Here is an 18,276-nt window from a genome sequence, read left to right as displayed (position 1 = left end):
TTATTTCCTTCCTTCTGCTAAATTACAGTTTAGTTTCCTCTTCTTTTACTAACTCCTTACTTTATTTGGGATCTTTCTTCTTGTTTATTATTTATTGCTGTAAACTTCCCTCTGATAACTTCTTTTGATGCATCCTATATGTTTTCATATGTCATGTTTCTACTGTTATTTGTCTCAAGATATTTTTCAGTTTCCCTTTTGATTTCTTTGTTGACCCATTGGTTGTTGAGGAGCATGTTCTTTTATGTCCACATACTAGGGAATATTTCAAGATTTCTCTTGTTACTGATTCTAGTTTCATACCATTGTGGTTGGAAATAATACTAGATATAATTGTAATATTATTGAATTTGCTAAAACTTGTTTTGAGGCCTAACATATGATCTATCCTGGAGAATGTGCCATGTGCTCTAGAAATGAATGTATAGTCTGCTGCTGTTGAATGAAATGTTTTGTATATGTCTGTTAGGTCCATTTGGTCTAAAGTGCAGTTCATTTTCAGTATATTTTGGTTATTTTTCTGTCTGCTTGATCTATTCGTTGTTGAAAGCAGGGTATTGATGTCCTCTACTATTATTACATAGATATTTATTTATTCCTTCAGGTTCATTAATATTTACTTTATATATTTAAGTGCTCCAATGTTGAGTCCATATATATATTTATATTTGCTATGTCCTTTTGATGAACTGATGCTTTTATTGTTATACAATGGTCATCTTTTTTTCTTGAAATACTTTTTTACTTGAAGTCTATTTTATCTAATGTAAGCATAGCAACCTCTGTTCTCTTTTGACTACTCTTTGCAAGAAATGTCTTCTTACATCCCTTCACTTTTAGCTATGTGTCCTTTAAACTAAAATGGGTCTCTTATAGGTAGCCCATAGTTGAATCTTTTCTTTCGTCAATCTACTCAGCCACTCTGTCTTTTGATTGGATATTTACAGTCAATGTCATTATTGATAGGGAAGAATTTACTCCTGATATTTGTTAATTGTTTCCTGGTGGTTTAATAGATCCTTTTTTTTCCTTTCTTCTTTGTTTACCTTTGTGGTGTGGTGATTTTCTGTAGTGCTAATCTTTGGTTTCTTTCTCTTTCTCATTTATGTATCTCTGTAGTATTTTCTTTTTTCTTTGTAGTTACTGTGAGGCTTACATCAAATATTTTATAGTTATAATAGACCATTTTAAGCTGATAACTTAAATTTGGTGGCATATACCTTTTACCTTTACCCTTCCCCCAATTATTTATATTTTTGTTGCCACAATTTATATGTTTTATACTGTGCATTCCTTAAGAAGTTACTATGGCTACAGTCATTTTTGGTCATTTTAACTTTTAACTTTCATACTAGAGATTTGATAGATTTATATATCACTATTACAGTCATGGGATAGTCTGAATTTAATTATGAATTTACCTCTACCAGTGTGTTTTATGCTTTCATATATTTTCTTGGTAGTAATTATCATCCTTTCACTTTTAGTTGAAGTACTCCCCATTTTTTGTTAAAGATGGGAATGTTACTCTGTTGCCCTGGCTGAAGTGCAGTGGCATGATCATAACTCACTGTAGCCTCAAACTCCTGGATTCCAGTGATCCTCCTACCTCAGCCTCCCAAGTAGGTAGGATGACAGGCACATACCACCATGCTTGGCTAATTGTAATTTTTTTGTGATTATTTTAAAAACTTTTGTAGAGATGGGGTCTCACTATGTTGGCAAGGCTGCTCTTAAACTCTTGGTCTCAGCCTCCACAGTCTTTTACAGATGTGAGCCACCATACCTGGCTCTAAACATTTTTTCTAAGGCTGATCTAGTGGCGATGAATTTTCTCAGCTTTTCTTTGTCTGGGAAATCCTTTATTTCCTTTTCATTTCTTTGCTAGGTGTAATATTCTTGATTGAAAGTTTTTTTATTTTTTTCTTTCAGTGTTTGAACTGTATCATCCTATTATTTCCTGGCCTTTTAAAATCATTTCTATGATGTCATTGATATTTTTATTATAATGTGCCTTGTGGAGGACTTCCTTGGGTTGAACCTTTTGGGAACCTGTGAGCTTCATGAATCTGGATGCTCATATCTCTTCTGAGACTTGGGAAATGTTTAACAATTATATCGTTAAATAAGCTTTCTATGCCTTTCTTCATCTCTTATTCCTCTTACACTCTCATCATGTAAGTATGTGTTTGCTTACTGGTGTCCCATAGTCTCACACCCTTTATTCACTCTTTTTAATTTATTCAATTTTTAAATACCCCCTTTACTGAGTTATTTTAAAAGACTTCTCTTCAAGTCCAGAATTTCTTTCTTTTACTTGATGTACTCAGCTATTGAAGATCTTAATTGTGTTTTTTAATTCATTCATTGAATTATTCAGCTTTAAGATTTCTCTTTGGTTCTTTTTAATGATATCTTTTTAATGATTTTTTTTGTTGAATTTCTCTCAGATCATGAAGTTTTATTAATTTTATTGAATTATCTGTCAACATTCCCTTGTATCTCAATGAGTTTTGCTTTTAAAGATCGTTGTCTTGAATTCCTTTTTAGGCAATTCATAATTTCCATTTTGGAGGACTTGTTGTTGGATAATTATTTTGTTCTTTTGGTGGCGTCATGTTTCCTTGTTTTTTCATGTTCCTTGTGTCCTCATGTTTATATCTGTGCATTTAGTGGACAATCACCATTTATAATTTTATAGAGTAGCTCTCATAGTAAAAGACATTCCCCTGCAGGTGAATCCTATAGTGTCAGTTGGGTAAGGTGCATTAATTCTGGTTCTGGGTGGGTACGCTGGTTGTAGCCATCATGCAACTTCTTCAGTCATAATCAATGTCAGAAATTTCTGTGAATACCTTAATAGCCTAGTCTATAAGACTTTGTGGCAGTGGTGGTGATAAGGTAGATTGTTAAGGTTATTGGCAACAAGGGCTTCAGGGATTCTGTTGTTCTCATTTTTTCCCACAGTGCGAAGACTTAGCTGAATTGAATTCCTTTTGGAGTTGGGTATAATATAGGTAACAGGCAGCCACAGTGGCACTGTTTTCAAGGACACAGGTGCTTAGAGTGGCAATGGAACTGGGGTCCTATGATCAGTGTCTTGTTGAATACTGTGGCCCATGTGATGTGGGTGCAGGTTTACTTTCTTAGCTTTCGCACCAAGCAGAGGATTGTGATTCCAAGGCACTTCAGTAGCTCAGGCCCAGATGGCAGGGAGGTAACAGTGACTCTGATCCTGCATATTGGGACACAGCACTGGTATGCTGTAGGGAGGAAGGGGTGTTCCAGGAGCTCAGGCTCTGGGGAGCAGGATACAACTGCAATTTGGGTTGTAGAGCCAACAGGGCACAAAGACAACTTGGGCATCAGGAGAGAGGGTACTGCTTAGTGGTGACTCTGGACCCTGGAATGGTGGGACATAGCAGCTACCCCAATCCTGTGAGGCTGGGTGTGTAAAAGCAAGAACCAAGGATGGCAAGGCATGGCTATGGCCTGGGCTCTAGGGTTCAAACAGCAGTGCAATGTTGGCTTTACTATGCATTGGACATAGGGCCCCTCAGTAGTGCATACTCCAGAGGGCTGGTCCAGATCTAGAGAAGTGGAGCGCTGCAGCAGTTTGACATAGAGGGCAAGGTGATACAGATCAGCCATGGCTGTGCTTCCCTGGGGGTCAGGTACCATGTGGACTCAAGCACCAGGGTTGTGGCTGCTCCCTGGGCCAAAGCTCCATTTACCTGAGACTAGTTGGTTCAGGATCTAAGTGTGCAAGGCTGCTTTGCCAGCTTGGGCGTGGCTTTTCTGCTGGGCTGGAGCACCTGGTCTCCAAGGGCTAGAACACCACCAGGGCTTAGACACTGAGGTCATGGCTGCTTGCATGTGTCAAAGCTTCAGTTTCCTGGGGCCAGGGTACAGATTGATTCAGGCATCCAGAAAGTGAGGCCTCTCTCCTGACTTGGGTGTGGCTTCTCTCCTGGGCCAGAGTACCTGGTCGTGGAGGGGCAGGGTGCCAAACTGCAGCTGTTACCTGGCCAAAGCTTCATTTCCCTGGGGCTGGGGCAACAGACTGGTTTAGGCACTGAGGGGACACAGCTGCCTTACCTTCCCAGACATAGTTTCTCCACTGGGACAGACTGCCTATTCCTCAGGGGGCAGGGCACTGCCTGGGCTTGGGTGCCAGGGTCACAGCTGCTCCACTGAGCCTAGGCTGTGACCCTGGCATCTGAGCCCATGCAGTGCCCTGGGCTCGGGTGCCAGGAGCAGGGCACAGCAACAAATGAAATGGGGGAGATGGAGTGCCTCCCAGGCCGCTTGTTCCCCATGGATAAGGAACTGCAGCAGCTTGGCTGGGGAATGGAGCACTGCTGTGCATGATCATAGTGCAATGATGTCAGTGCCTCAGGGATGGAGAAGTGCAGTGGCTACTGGCCACTAGAGAAAAACACACTCTAGCAGGGGCTCTGGTTTCAAAATGTCACAGTGCAGTAGCATGTCGAATAAAAGGGTTGGGGGTGGGATACAACATGGGCTTCTTTTCTGGAGTAATGCAGCCGTGCAAACTCCAGGCAGTTCCCTAAACTGGGCTCAGGGCCCATGAAAACTTTTCCCTGCAGGGAGAGGGCTCACCTGCTTCTGAGCTAATCCAGACTGGGGAGAGGAGGTAGCAGAGACAAGATGTTTTGTTTCCTTCTCTATAGAGTCATCCTGCTTTTCTGTGCCTCACAGGGTTTTCACCACCCCCTTACTGTACTTCAGTGTTGTCCGTAAGTCACTTTGGTCAAAATTTAGTTGTTTGTTCATTGTTTTGGTCCTTTTATGTGTTGGGGAATAAGTGTTAGCCACCTCTAGTCAGTCATCTTGCTGACCACAAGCCTGTGATACATTTTATTACAAGGCGAATGTACTCTTCAGAGATGTTGTGAGGAAGTATTTTGTAATACAAGATTGTCCTTTAAAATCTAGTCAATCAAGATTGTTGTTTAGTGGATTTATCTTAAGGTTTCAGCCCCTGCCTAGGTGCATATTTTGTTGTTGTGTGTTGTCATTGTTCTTGTTATTGTTTTCTTGATCTTCTTGAAAGCTGGTTTAAGTGGGGGCAAATGTCCCATAAAATACTATTATTCTATTATTTGGAGAGGTATATAGATAGTGTGGGTACCGAACGAGGGAAGGGGAGGGATCCTACCAGTTGGTGGGTATTCCAGTTATGATATAATCCCCAGTGTGCATTCTAGGACTGGGGAACTACCACAGGAAGTATCCACCGGACCCACTGTGAGATGGACCTGAGCTAAAACTGCATTCATCACCTGACTTCTGTAAACTCTTATTCTGACTGATAGACCACAGTGATATTTTGCATCTCCTGGAATTAATGTCAGTTTAGAGCCAGTGTGCAAAAGTCTTTGGAAAGCATTATTATTTCCTTTTCTCACTCAGTACAGTCACCCAGGTAAGATGTTATAGGCCTTTTTAGAGAAGGCTGGGAGGAAGATAAACAGTATAAATTTTGGGAAGTGTGCAGCTCCTTCCTCAAGGGGAAGATTCTGGTTCTGGGCTTCCAGTTACTACTTGTGTGACCAAAAGCAGGTTACTTAATGTCCCTGGACTCTATTTCTCATCTGCCACAGGGACCAGGCCTTGCCTAAGTGTTATTTAGCTTTAAGGTTCTGGAATTGTCACTATAAACTCACAGGCAACTCCTCCCAGGAGAGGTTGCTACTTTGATAGCCCCTGGCTACTGATTTTTGTGTACATGCCTATGTGGAGTGGAGGGCAGGGGGTACAATTTGAGCAACCAAGACTTAATCTGAGTGTATATTAAATTGTCCTATAAATAAGAGGCACAAGCCCACATGTGAAGTCAGGCTAGCTCAGGGAATCTGGCTGTCGATCGCAAGTGCTTAAAAGTGTCCTTCTAACTATGTGGCAATGAAGCTTTTAGCTGACAGTATCTTTGAAACTTTTTTTCTATTTATGGGCAGAAAAAAAAAAGGTAGTGAGGTCCAAAATGATGGCAACTGAGGGTGTACAGTCTAGGTGAGGAGCAGGGAGATGTGTGGCAGTGGCTGAGCTTCTCTGCGAACGCTGTCCTGGGTTTATTTAAGACAACACTAGTAGGAATCTCTCCATTTTCATCCATGCTTGTCATTCTGCATTTGTAGCAAGTAGGGCAATTGACTCACTTGGCTGACGCAAGGCAAGAAAATAAGCATCTCCAGTTCCTTTCTGTTGTTTTTGGTTTTTCCTTTTTTTTTTTTTTCCCCCTGTGGCTCGGAAGTAGCTTCCTGTTTGGAATAGAATCTGTAAGCTCGGGGGATTTAGTCAAAAATAGACATAAGTCTTATAATTTCTATGGATAGCTCTTTTTAATCCTCTGTCAGAGCCATCACCCAATTCTCCTGCCCACCTCCACCCTCCAAGTCCTGCCAACAAACTCACGCATGGGTGAGTTTTAGTCCCAGTGATGTGACAAGTCACTAGTGACCATCAGGAAGTTACTTCTCTTCTCTGAGCCTCAATTTTTTTGTATCCCTGAAATGAAATTTTAATGATATGAATGAAATGATATTCTCTCAAGGCAGCCTGGGACACAGATAAATTGTGAGGATCAAAATTAGAGAACAAACAGAAGAGCTTTATAAAGTTTGAAAGTGATATGAAAATGTCATATTTTTCTGCCTTATTAATATCATTCTGATTGTTTTAAAGGACAGTCTTTTCAGTAAATGTTTTACTGAAGTATTACATACATACAGAAAGTGGGAACCACATAAATGTACAGGAAGATGAATCTTTACAAAGTGAATTCACACATATGACCAGCACCAGATCAAAAACTAAGGCATTCTCTGCACTGTACAGCCCCCCTGTGTCTTCTTCTAAGCCTTACCAACCTTCTCCCCAAGGGAATTATTTTTTCCACTGCTTCATCCAGTGTAGGTCAGTTTTGCTTTATATATGAAATGAACTCTTCGTGTCTGGTTTCTTTCACCTTTTCCTCTTTCTATGAGATATTCCTCCATTTTGTTTTGTTTTGTGTAGTTGTGGCTCATTCATTCTCAAACACATTTTATTGTGTGTGTAGAATTCTTTTCTACTGCTCATGGTCATTTGACTAGTTTGGCATTATTCCAAATAGTACTGTAATCTTACACATGTCTTTATATATGCTTTTTGGTTGAGTGCATATTAGGCATGGAATTGCTGGGATGTACTGTATTCCTATCTTCAACTTAGTGGATACTTTAATGCGTACTTCTAGTTTTCTGAATTTGTTGAAGCAAGTTTTGTTCCTAGCAGTAGCCTAGGAGAGTTTCAGTTGTTCCACAACCTTGATGACTTAGTATTTACCTTCTTTTTAATTTTATATTCTAATTTTATTTTGCCATCCTGCTGAGTAATATATCATTGCTAGTTTAATTTGCATTTTTCTGATAGTGAATGAAGTGGAGATTCATTGCATATTGACCTTTTGAATATTCTTTTTGATGAAGTGCCTGTCCATATCATTTGCCTATTTTCCCTTTTGGTTATCTGAATTTTCCTCACTGATTTGTAGTTGTTTATGTATTATCTTAGTCTGTTCAGGCTGCTATAATGAAATACCAAAGACTGGGTAGCATATAAGTAGCATAAATTTATTTCTCACAGCTCTGAAGGTTGGGAAGTCCGAGATCAAGGCACTGGTAGATTTGCTGTCTGGTAAGGGTTTTGGGTTCACCTTCTACCTGTGTCTTCACTTGTTGGAAGAGACAAGGAGTCTCTCTTGTGTCTCATTTATAAGAACACTAATTCCACTCATGAGAGCTCCACTTTCATGACCTAATTAGCTCCCAAAGGCACTACCTTCTAGTATCATTACCTTGGAAATTGAAATTTCAACTTACAAATTTGGGGGAGGGGGTACACAAACTTTCAAACCTTCGCACGTCTTATACATACAATCTCTTGTTGGCTAGAGGTATTGCAAATATATTCTGTCATTGAAAGTTGTCTTTTCATTCTATGGTATCTTTTGATGAATCTGTTTTAATTTTTGTGTAGTCCTGTTATTCAATTATCTTCTTTTGTGGTGAGCACTTTTAAGAAATCTTTGCCTACTGTAATAAAGATGCTCCCCTATATTTTCTCCTAAAAATTGTTTTGTTGCTGTTGTTGTTTTTCTTTTTTCATTTAGATCTGCAAACCATCTGTTTTGATTTAGGATTACAGAGGAAGTTAAGTGTCAAGATTTATGTTGTTTAATATGGATATTCAACTGATCCAGCAGCATTTGTTGAGTTATTTCCCACTCTGAGTTTTTAAATCTATAATTGCTGATTTCAAAGGGATCATTTACTATGTGAGCTCAAGAGAAACATAGTTTGTTTGCATGAGAGACAGTGTGTACCTACTATATGTTAGAAACTTAATGCACATCATCTTATCTGAGCCTCGGAACAACCTTGCAAGCATTGTATTATTATTCCATTCTGTAGTTGAGAAAACTGAAGCTTAGAAAGGACAAGCAGTTAACTCAAGGTTAAATAATGAGTAGCAGAGCTATGACTCAATATTCTTTTTTATTATTATTATTTTTGGATTCCAAAGCTCATGTTAGCTCTTTCTTCTTCAAGTATCTTGGTGACAGCATTCATTAGAACTGTGGAGACTGAATAACCAATGAGTTGAAGATATTAGGCTATAATCAACTCGGCTGTTTTAGTAACCAAGAGGAATAATTTTACTGAAGACATTTATAAAGCGTAGTTATTCCTTGCCCTCAGTAACAATCATGGTTAGTAATGGTCAGTCATTACTTCTTTTCACTGGAAGTCTCTCTAGATCTTTGCATATTCCATCCTAGCTCTTAAGACAAAGTGAAAAGTAGGTGTTACCTTCCCCATTTGACAGATAAGAATATTGAAGGTCAAAGAGGCCAGGTGATTTATTTAATAAGCAAGGCCAAATATCCAAATATCCAAATAGCAAGGTCAAATAGGGGTAGAGAAGGGCCCAGCACTTATTTAATTACTTCCTCACCTATGATCACCCCTTCCCACTGCCAAGATCATAGATCTAGATGACCACTATTATACTTCAGGGTTAAGGCCCATTAGACCCTGGGTAGCCCCCTCTTATTTCATAGCTTTTTGGTTGGAGTCTGTTATTATCCAGTCTAACTACTGCTCAAGAAGAATAAACCACTCTTGTAGCCCTCCACCAGGAAGTGTCCTGCTGTTTTTAGCCTTTCTGTCACCATTGAGAGGCTCCGGGCGCTTCCTTCACTTGCCTTCCACACATTCATGCCCCAAAGCAAAATGCTGAATTTGAATATGCAGCTGATGTTGCCTGTCACCTCCTTCCCAGACACAGAACTGTGTAATTGCAAAAATTGTTTCATAATCCTCCTCAATTAAACTCCTGACAACCTAATTTTAAAGACCCTATTGGATTTTTTACATTGATGTTCTTCTCCTTCTTCCTTCTTCCCTCTTCCTCTGCGCTCTCTAGTAAGACGTATATTACCTTCACTCCACAATTGAAAATTAGAATATAGCTTCAGCATGACAAAGGACTATAACATTTTCTTTTGGTATTTCTTCCTTATTATTATGAGCTACTCAAGGAGGCTGTGACACCATGTGAAGAACTGAGAAAAGGAAAAACGTGTTATTAAAGCAATGTTAGAAACTCAAAGAGGGTAATGATTAAAAGCTAAATATTTATCGGGTAAAAATAGTGAACAGAGTGAGTCTGATGGCCAGTTATAATTCATACTAGCACATCCATAGTATTTCTGAGGCTCCTTTCAGTGGAATTTCAAGCATTCTGACACCATTGAGTTGATGTATTCATCTCTTATAAATACCACTTCTTTAACACACACACACACACAGACACACAGTCACACACAACACAACTAAAGAACAGTGCATCATCAGAAACGTAAAAAAAACAGCTGTTTGTCTTCTCACTTTAGTCTGTAGTCTGTGGAATATATGTTTTGTGGAGTCACAGAATTACTCAGACACCCATTACAATGTCAAAGAAATGCCAAGGAGAAAGCAAAAGGCATAAATAAAAGAATAATGCAGAACTCCAATTTCATTTTTTTCATTTCCTCTGTGCTTTTAAATACACACTCCTGGTAGACAAATGGGAGTTATGGATTATAGCTTTCTATTTTAACCTAGATCTGTTTTTCTTCCTCTCTCCTTGGCACTCGATTTGTATGATCTCCCTTAAAATGCCACTGGCCCCACACTGTATTCCCATCTTAGGCAAAACCTCCAATTAAAATCAGCAGGGAGTTTGCTTGAATTAGGAACCCCAGCCTGGGCTCCCCAGCCAGGGGGTTCTGAAAGGGAGATGTGTACCTTTGAAAGCACTGATGGAAAGCCCTGGGTGGTGGAGGCTGTCCTCGAAATGACGAACGAATCCATGCTGTGTCACCAGGAGACCTGTCAGGTTGCCAGAAATTCCTGGCGGAGGAAAAGACAAAGCCTGCAGGGGGTCAGCTGAGGTGTTTTCATGGTCCAGAGCCTCTTTCTCCTCCAGTCGGGGGTTTAGAGGGCAGGGAATAGAGAGCATGGGCATTGAGGGAGTATTGGGTTTGGATCAGGGCTACTCCCATGCTGTGTGACCAAGGTGAGTCACAGTCTCTCTGTGGCCTTCAATGCCCTGATCAGTGGGATAAAAATCACAATGGAATCCTATCTCATGGGGCTGATGTGAGAATAAAGGGGTAACTGCCACAATGTAGAAAACACTTAAGAAACACTGATTTTTTTCGACCTCAGCAACCAAGTCTCTGAGTTCAGGCCTGAACACGAGAAAGACGAGCGTTTCCAAGGTTTCTTCTTCTTCTTCCTGCTTCTAATGGTCAAAACTGCTTTATTCAGAGCCAGTGTGGGTACCTATCAATCAGGCTCCAGGGTTTTCCTGTTTAGAAATGAAAATTCAGCTTCCTTCTTTCTCCTACTTCCTCCTTCCTTCTCTCCTCTCAGCCCCCTATCAGAATGAATTGAAATCCCATCCAACAGAAAGATGTTGATTTGGATGTATTGCATCCCAGCTTTGGCTGCAGATGGAAGATGCTTTGGATCCTTAGGGACAGAGTAAAGCACTTTAAAACCTGCTCCTCCCTGCCTCACACTGACTGGCTTTCAGTGGGGCTGTGTCAGCCTTTGTGAGACCCTCCCCTCTGGAGCAGCCTATTAAGCTGCTTCTCTGTTGCCAGGGTTGAGGCAGGCTGTCATCAACTAGCCTGGGAAATGGTATATGTAGATCTCAGTCCCTCCTATCCCTGATCCCCAGCGTCTCCCTATGCACTTGTCGGGAGCCCCAATTATCTGTGAGTGGAGGAGAGGGACCCTGGCAGATCCAGAGGAAGCAAGGAATGTGATAATAGGCCCTTCACAGGTGCAAACTTTCAGTATTTTTCCATTATTTCAATATATTTTTTTTTGTGTGTCTTGCTTTCTTCTTATTGCTCACCTTATCATTATAATTTTACATTATGATACCTAGAAGAAAGTGCACTGATGACAGAGGTAGAGAGTTTGGTATTTGAATGTGGGGAGTACCTTTGTGATCTCAGACAAGTTATCTCACTTCTCAAGGGCTCATTTTTCTTTGTCTGTAATATGGAGGTGGTTTCGTGTGCTATTCAGGGAGACGGTATGAAGAGCCTCCAGCACTATGCCTGGTATACAGTGAGAACTCAATAGCTGTAAGTCACAGATGCCCTCAGCTGGTTTAGGGCACTGCCTGCAATTGAACCTTGCAGAGTTTATGACTATCCATGATAACTACTGAGAGAACTGGTGCCTGCAATTGAACCTTGCAGAGTTTATGACTATCCATGATAACTACTGAGAGAACTGGCTGGAGATGGAGAAGGTATAGGAGATTGATTTGATTGAGGCTTTTTCCTCATTATTGCAATTTGCTTGTATTCAAAAGAAACACACACACATACAGACACACACACACACACACAATGAAATAAGCTTTTTTTGGTTCTAATCTCAAAATGAAATACTGAAAAGCAAAAGAAAGTTTGTTGACCTTGGGGATCAGGACTCACTGGTAACATCGCTTTACCTCTCTGCCCCCACTGTCTCTGCAATTGGCCTCTCTAGAAAAGGAGGAGAATGGACAACTAGCCCACCCTCAAGTGGCCCATCCAATAGTTGAATTAGGACCCCCAGACTGGGCTCTTCCCCAAATCTGTGAGTTAACACAGATGATGCCTTAGCTGCATCTCTGTTTCTATCCAACCCACTCTAATTTCATTCCATCTCATCTTCCCTGTCCAGTGTCTCCTCCATAGCCTCTCTCTGCTCATTTGCTCCACATTTCCCCACCATCTCCAACACCAAGTCCTTTTCTCCACTTATCACCCTTCCCCACTCTCCACCTTTCCCCTCTGTTTTCTTTCCTCTTTCCCTCAGCCTCGTGCTCCCTGATCCCCGTGAACACCACCTGCTTTCTAAGTCCTCTTGCTGTATCATTAATGCCTTCTTTGATACAGCCCACAACTTCATGATTATTCTGAGGTCAGGAGATGCAGGTGCCATGCAGCTCGCGAATGTATCTCAGAGGCCCTCTGTCCCCAATTCCTCCTGCCTGACAGGGCTGGAATCCTAATTTGCCATTAGCCCCGTTGCTTATTGCAGCATCACCAGGAACTTTCATCTTTTTATTTCCCTCACCAAGGATTCTGAGAGTTCAGCCACAATGAAGCATTGATTCAAGGAGTGGGGGCTGTAGTCCTTACAAAGGGTCCCAATGATGAGACACGAGAAAGGGGGCGCTCTACGGGGTTATAGAATGCCTTGCAGATGGGAACAGAGGAACTCTAAATGGGGTACTGTCCTGTCACTTGGAGAGGGAGTGACAGGGGCAAGTGTGGGCCATGTGAAAGAGGCATTTTGAAATGATACTCTCGTCAGATGGAACCACGCAATCAGGGCCGTGTGGAGGGCCCCTGCAGCTCACAAAAATATCAGATGACTCATACCCAATATTCAGTCAATGTTCTGGTTTGGGAGGTGGGAGCCACAGAGCTCATTATTATTCTAGCTCCGTTTCCTGAAGGCTGGGCCTGCTGCTGTTCTCCAGGCTGTAATAGGATTGGTCTCACGAAGCAGAAACTGGGGAGGCCTGGAGCTGTGTGGGTGGATGGTACGGAAAACGAATACTGCAGTCCTGAGGGGAGACGGAGAAGTTTGTTTTTCCTTTTTTAAATGAAAACTAACAAGAAAAATATGAATATTCTTTATGCATTCATTCATCAAACATTGATTCACTCAGCATGTATTTGTAGAGCCAGGCCCTGGGCTAAGTGCTCGGAGAAGGAGGGACCTCTCCTGTCCAGCCTAAGAGCCTGGAGGGGAAACTGACAAAGAAACGAGGGGTTTCAATACAGTGTTTTGGATACTGTCAGGGAGGTTTTATCATCAGGGCCGGGTGGTTCTGTGGATTTGAAAAGGAGAGGGTTTCAAGGAGCCCACTAATTATTCCGCCATTTTCTCCCAACCGATAAGCAACTCATTGAAAGCAACGCATGCTGGGAAACCATTTCAACAGTATCCATTTTCAAATGGATATAACAAAATGGTTTTCCTCAAACTCCAGAGTGATAGTGAAATCCCTGAGAGTGTCTCAATACCTTCAAAGGAAGAGCTTATTCTCTGGGATAAGAGTACTTTTTATTGTTACCTTTTCCATAATTGCTCTGTGCCAGGCTCTTTTAAGCACTTTAAATATATTATCTCACTGAATCCTCTCACCAGCTGCCTAAGATGGGCTTTATTATCCTCATTTTAGATATTGATACTGAGGCTTAAAGAGATGAAGTGACTCGATCCTGGTTATAGAATGCAGCTTTGAACTCAGCTCTGCTTGGGCCAACAACCATGCTTCTCAACATTAGCCTCTACTGCCTAATTAGGCTCTTGGTGTTTGTGGTTTGGGGATTGTGGCTCATCAGTGGAAGTGATAGAATAGATGGATTGTTAGCACTTCCTACCACAGAGAGTACAATGCAAATTAGCTTCTGTTTCTACTTTTATAAAATGGAGATCAGGAACCACTGAGAGCATCATTATCATCATCATCATCATCATCACCATCACCATCACCATCTCCACAGCACACAACAGCCTTAAGAAGAGTGCTCTTGACTCTCGCTTGACCGACAATGCAAACAGCCACAGCTGTGAGCCAGGAGACTACTCTCTGATTGTTTCACTCTGAGTCCATCCTTTCACCTCTGAGCTTCCATTGCCATGTCTATAAAATATTGCTGACAGTCCCTTTGCAGGAATAACAACAGCTAACTTTTATTGAGCTCTTAATAAATACCAAGTTTGGGGCTAAGCCTTCACATAAAAATTCGTATAATCCTCACATAGCTCTGTGTGGTAGGAATGATTAGGAAGGTGAAGAAAACTGCCCGGCATTACCTCAGCTTGCAGGTGGAGTAGTCAGGATTTTGAGCTGTGTCTGACTGACCTCAAGTCCCAAGGTATTTTTAAGGTGTTGCTGTGAGGCTCAAGTGAGAAAATGGGAGTGAATATACCCTGTGCAGGGTAAAAAGTGCTAGACACACAAGGGATTATTGGTAGCATGGAAGACAGCCAAAGGGTGACTTGCAAAGAAAAAAGGAAAGATGAGAGGCCTTTAAGCTGACTGCCTTGCATATTTGTTCCTCCTCTGATGCTGCTTCTTATCTGATGGAATATCTGTCTTCACTAGAACGTTTCAGTGGCTGAAATCAGGTTATAGACTTTGGTATCATTTATAATATTGAGGGCCTGTGGGGAGGGGCCCAGAGGCTGCAATAGAAATGCAACTGAACGGAGAGTTTGGAGCTCTGGAAAAATGCAGGGAAATAACCCCTTTCTTTTCTTTTCTTTCTTTCTTTCTTTCTTTCTTTCTTTCTTTCTTTCTTTCTTTCTTTCTTTCTTTCTTTCTTTTTTTTTTATTTATTATACTTTAAGTTCTGAGATACATAAGCAGAATGTGCAGGTTTGTTACATAGGTATACATGTGCCATGGTGGTTTGCTGCACCCATCAACCCGTCATCTACATTAGGTATTTCTCCTAATGCTATCCCTCCCCTAAATCCCCAACCCCCAACAGGCCCCGGTGTGTGATGTTCCCCTCCCCGTGTCCATGTGTTCTCATTGTTCAACTCCCACTTATTAGTGAGAACATGTGGTGTTTCGTTTTCTGTTCTTTGCTGAGTTTGATGGTTTCCAGCTTCATCCATGTCCATGCAAAGGACATGAACTCATCCATTTTTATGGGTGCATAGTATTCCATGGTGTATATGTGCCACATTTTCTTTATCCAGTCTATCATTAATGGGCATTTGTGTTGGTTCCAAGTCTTTGCTATTGTGAACAGTGCTGCAATAAATATACGTGTACATGTGTCTTTATAGTAGAATGATTTATAATCCTTTGTGTATATACCCAGTAATGGGATTGCTGGGTTAAATGATATTTCTGGTTCTAGATCCTTGAGGAATCGTCACACTGTCTTCCACAATGGTTGAACTAACTTATACTCCCACCAACAGTGTAAAAGTGTTCCTGTTTCTCCACACCCTCTCCAGCATCTGTTGGGAAATAACCCCTTTCCAACATGTTCTGAAAAACCACCATGAGAATCATGTAAGACCATCAGTAGGGAAGCACTACATGATTTCTACAGTATGATAAAATATAATTTGTTTTTGTTGAAGTTGTTAGATGTTACACACCCTCATGGGACGAATCTGTAATGGGGGTTGAAACATGTGGTTTAAGTTAAACAAAATAATCCCTAAGGTCTTTTTCATTGCTGATTGTTTACAATATGTTGTCATCCAGAAGGGGTATTTGAGTCTAGACACTTTCATTTCCTGAATCACACTTCTTTGGGACTAGTGTATAATGGAATCCCAGAGCTGGAAGGACCCCAAAGAACATTTACTCCACTCTGTTCACTTTGCAGATGAGGACATCGAACATTAGGAAGGTAAAGTACCAGGTCATGCAGCTGGTTTGTGGCCTTATGAGGAGCTACAATGTAGTTCTTACGTTTATATTCGATGCCCTTGCTATTGTTGCTGCTCTGTCCAGTCCTTTCATCCCTTGGGCAGCTCCAGTTCGCATTATCAGTTGGATAACTGAAACTCACAGACCCACTCATGGTGGTTAACCTTCTCCATTTTTCCTCTATCTCCCAGGACAATTCAGCAGTGGCTTGCAAGGGTCCAGTCGCTCCTCTACTGTAATGAGAATGGGTTTTGGGGAACCTTCCTGGAGAGCCAGCGGAGCTGCGTGTGCCACGGCAGCACCACGCTGTGCCAGCGCCCCATCCCCTGCGTGATAGGCGGGAACAACAGCTGCGCCATGTGCAGCCTGGCCAACATCTCCCTCTGTGGCTCCTGCAACAAGGGCTACAAGCTGTACCGAGGCCGCTGCGAACCACAGAACGTGGACTCGGAGCGGAGCGAGCAGTTCATCAGCTTTGAGACCGACCTGGACTTCCAGGACCTAGAGCTGAAGTACCTGCTGCAGAAGATGGACTCGCGCCTCTACGTCCACACCACCTTCATCAGCAACGAGATCCGCCTCGACACATTCTTTGACCCTCGGTGGCGCAAGCGCATGTCCCTCACTCTCAAGAGCAACAAGAACCGCATGGACTTCATCCACATGGTGATCGGCATGTCCATGCGCATCTGCCAGATGCGCAACAGCAGCCTGGACCCCATGTTCTTTGTCTATGTCAACCCTTTTAGCGGGAGCCATTCAGAGGGCTGGAACATGCCCTTCGGGGAATTTGGCTACCCACGCTGGGAGAAGATCCGTCTCCAAAACAGCCAGTGCTACAACTGGACTCTTTTGCTGGGCAATCGGTGGAAAACATTTTTCGAGACGGTCCACATCTACCTACGTAGTCGGACTCGGCTACCTACCCTACTGCGAAATGAGACTGGCCAGGGCCCCGTGGACCTGTCCGATCCCTCCAAGAGGCAGTTCTACATCAAGATCTCGGATGTGCAGGTGTTCGGGTATAGCCTGAGGTTCAACGCTGACCTCCTGCGCAGCGCGGTGCAGCAGGTCAACCAGTCCTACACACAGGGAGGCCAGTTCTATTCCTCTTCGTCGGTGATGCTCCTCCTGTTGGATATTCGGGACCGAATTAATCGCCTGGCCCCTCCTGTGGCCCCGGGGAAACCCCAGCTGGACTTGTTCTCCTGTATGCTGAAACACCGCCTGAAACTGACCAACAGCGAGATCATCAGGGTGAACCACGCCTTGGACCTGTACAACACGGAGATCCTCAAACAGTCGGACCAGATGACAGCCAAACTCTGCTAATCCGGGACTCCTTGCCATCGACTTTCCCTGTTGTTGTGCACACACAACAGAACAAAATGAAGCAAAACAAAACAAAACAAAACAACCCACAAAAATTTGTAAAATGTAATTAATATTCAAAGAAAAGGAGGAAAATCTTCATTTGTTGGAAATGAAAACGTTCTAGCAACTGTATAAAACCGTTGGGCATGTTTGTTATTTCTATACTCTGTCATGAAGAAGGGTCTCAGCCTTTTGTGGAGCATTGAGGGAGTTGCTTCTTAGGCCTCAGGTGCTGTATTGAGGGGGGAGAAGGGAGAAAGCATATGCAATGAATTGTAAAGATCTCTGCTGTGCAGGTGCTAAGATTAAACACAAAAAAGAAAGAGAGATATATGTAATGTACAACTGACACTGCCATTTTTCCTTTTTGGAGGAAATGGACATAGATAAAGAAGATATTTCTTCGGTTAAGATTTCTTCCCTCTTTATGCTTAATTCCATGTGTGTGTGTGTGTGTTTTCTCTTCTTTTTGACTCTTTCTCACACAGGGGTGGGGATACAGTGACAATGCTATCTTACCCATAGGGCATCTTTCGTTCTGAATACACTAAAACTAATGGAAGCTGGCCAGTAGGTGGGATTAGGAGGGGGTCCATTCACATAATCACAGGGCAGTAAGTAGTTTTGGATATCAGCTCATCAAACTCCTTAGTTTGAGAAATAGGCTCAGAGAGGAATGACATGCCCATCATTACACCCAGAGTTACTGCCTGAATGAGGGCTTGAACCTCACTTTCTGACTCCCTTGGCAATGCACCTTCTTCCAAATTATACTGGCTGCTTTTGTATTTTCTCCTTCAACATAGTTGCCAAGGGATTAAGTATTTTTTTTTTCAGTCTGAGGTTGTTTAGAGAGAGAGAGAGAGT

At 42.1% G+C, this 18,276-nt stretch overlaps 1 protein-coding gene across 1 annotated transcript in view; it reads left to right on the top strand.

Moving 5' to 3' along the window:
- Positions 1–17,825, top strand: part of BRINP1 (bone morphogenetic protein/retinoic acid inducible neural-specific 1) — a 203,960-nt gene extending 186,135 nt beyond the window's left edge. The window contains exon 8 of the mRNA XM_011960549.1: positions 16,227–17,825. Within this exon, the coding sequence (XP_011815939.1) occupies positions 16,227–17,367 (1,141 nt within the window). The 3' untranslated portion in view covers positions 17,368–17,825. The remainder of the gene's footprint in view (positions 1–16,226) is intronic.
- Positions 17,826–18,276: the final 451 nt, after the last annotated feature.

This window comes from Colobus angolensis, unplaced genomic scaffold, assembly GCF_000951035.1.
Source record: "Colobus angolensis palliatus isolate OR3802 unplaced genomic scaffold, Cang.pa_1.0 Scaffold514, whole genome shotgun sequence".
NCBI classification, from domain to species: domain Eukaryota; kingdom Metazoa; phylum Chordata; class Mammalia; order Primates; family Cercopithecidae; genus Colobus; species Colobus angolensis.
The sequence above is the reverse complement of the archived record's forward strand: the minus strand, read 5'-3'. Positions and strand labels throughout refer to the sequence as shown.